The sequence below is a fragment of the Rhea americana genome, unplaced genomic scaffold (genome assembly GCF_003343005.1).
Source record: "Rhea americana isolate MKP2758 unplaced genomic scaffold, rheAme1 scaffold_12, whole genome shotgun sequence".
NCBI classification, from domain to species: Eukaryota; Metazoa; Chordata; class Aves; order Rheiformes; family Rheidae; genus Rhea; species Rhea americana.
Window position 1 is genome coordinate 4749331 of NW_028185261.1, and position 1450 is coordinate 4750780.

General features: G+C 38.9%; 1 protein-coding gene across 1 annotated transcript in view; it reads left to right on the plus strand.

The window, feature by feature from the left end:
- Positions 1-1450, plus strand: part of LOC146600541 (titin-like) — a 242582-nt gene that overhangs the window by 127539 nt on the left and 113593 nt on the right. The window contains exons 155-156 of the mRNA XM_085321165.1: positions 14-157; positions 438-521. Coding sequence (XP_085177291.1) covers positions 14-157; positions 438-521 — 228 coding nt within the window. The remainder of the gene's footprint in view (positions 1-13; positions 158-437; positions 522-1450) is intronic.

Sequence of the window (1450 nt, forward strand, 5' to 3'; positions counted from 1 at the left end):
ATTGAGCATGAAGAGCCAGAAGAGGAGGTGCCAGTGGTAGTTCCCCCAGAGCCTGTGGCCGTGCCCAAGAAGCCTGTGGCCGTGCCCAAGAAACCTGTGGCCGTGCCCAAGAAACCAGAACCTGTGCCTAAGAAACCGGAAGCTCCACCGCCTAAAGGTATTACTTGTGGGGGAAGCTGCTTTTCTGTTTCATATCTTGATCAATACTTTCTTTTTTTTTTTTTTTTTTTTATTATCCCTTCTTTATGTAACATTTGTTGTGTGTCCTATACCCCTAGCCTCTTCCATGCTTGATACTGCATGAGTGACTAGCCAACTACACCCTAGTGGAATGTCACAGTGTTACAAACATCTAAATTCTTTGATTTTGTGATCAGTGTTATAATCTTTTGTACTTATCTTTACTGTGAAATTAAGAGATAATAATGTCTTTAAAGTGCTTGAGGTGCCCAAGAAAGCCGTCCCACAAGATAAAGTGCCTGTTGCTGTGCCCAAAAAACCAGAACCACCACCAGCCAAAGGTACATATCATCATTATTAGAGTCATATAAGAAAGACACATCAAGCTCTCCTAAACTTAATAGAACTAACTTTAATTKTGATGCTCTGTCTGGGGGATGTGAGTGAAGAACATAAACTGCAATGTCAGGTATCAAAACGTGGCATAACGACTAGCTCCTGTTCCTTGAAAGATATCTGCAGTATACTGACCTATTTGTAAAGTTTATGGTTTAAGGTTTTAAAGAGTGATTCCTTTAAAGAGAATGACTGTTAGATCTGAAGAAAAGCCTTGAAGGGTATCTTCTCTTTAAAGTACATGATGCTGCATCCTCAAATCTTCTAACAGTCCATAATGATGGATGACAGCACCAATGTCATTTCTCCACCACTCTAAAAGTTTGAGTCAGTGAGCTACAATAATACAATGGATGTATCAATAGGTGATCCCATTAGCATATGAAAGAACCTTTACTATAGGCCAAAGGAGAAAAGAGGAAGTATGCGTTTCTATAGGCAAAGTGATCTACAAAGAAGACAGGAACTGTGGAAAACTGAAATTGGAGATTTGCGTAAAATGAAATTATTGATAGAAAGAAGTGGTAATAGTAAAGCAAAAGATCTTCAAAAATACAATGAGCAGTCATGAACAATGCATAACAGACAATTTTCGTATGCATTTGAATTCCATAAGCAGGTGTTTGCTCAATTGTTTTACAAAGAGGGCATACGTTTTTACATTCCCACCTTGACTCAAAAATTACAGCTAAAACCAGAATTCCTATTCCCTGCATGAACGTATTTGACACCCAGGTCATTGCACATGTTTGAAGCAAAGGATAAATGACAACTGTATGTAACCCCAGCACCGTCTCAGATAAGACTCTGTGTCTGTGTTGCTGTTTATCTTAGAGTTTTCTGTGCATCTGTTGTCCCCACAAAACTAAAATAC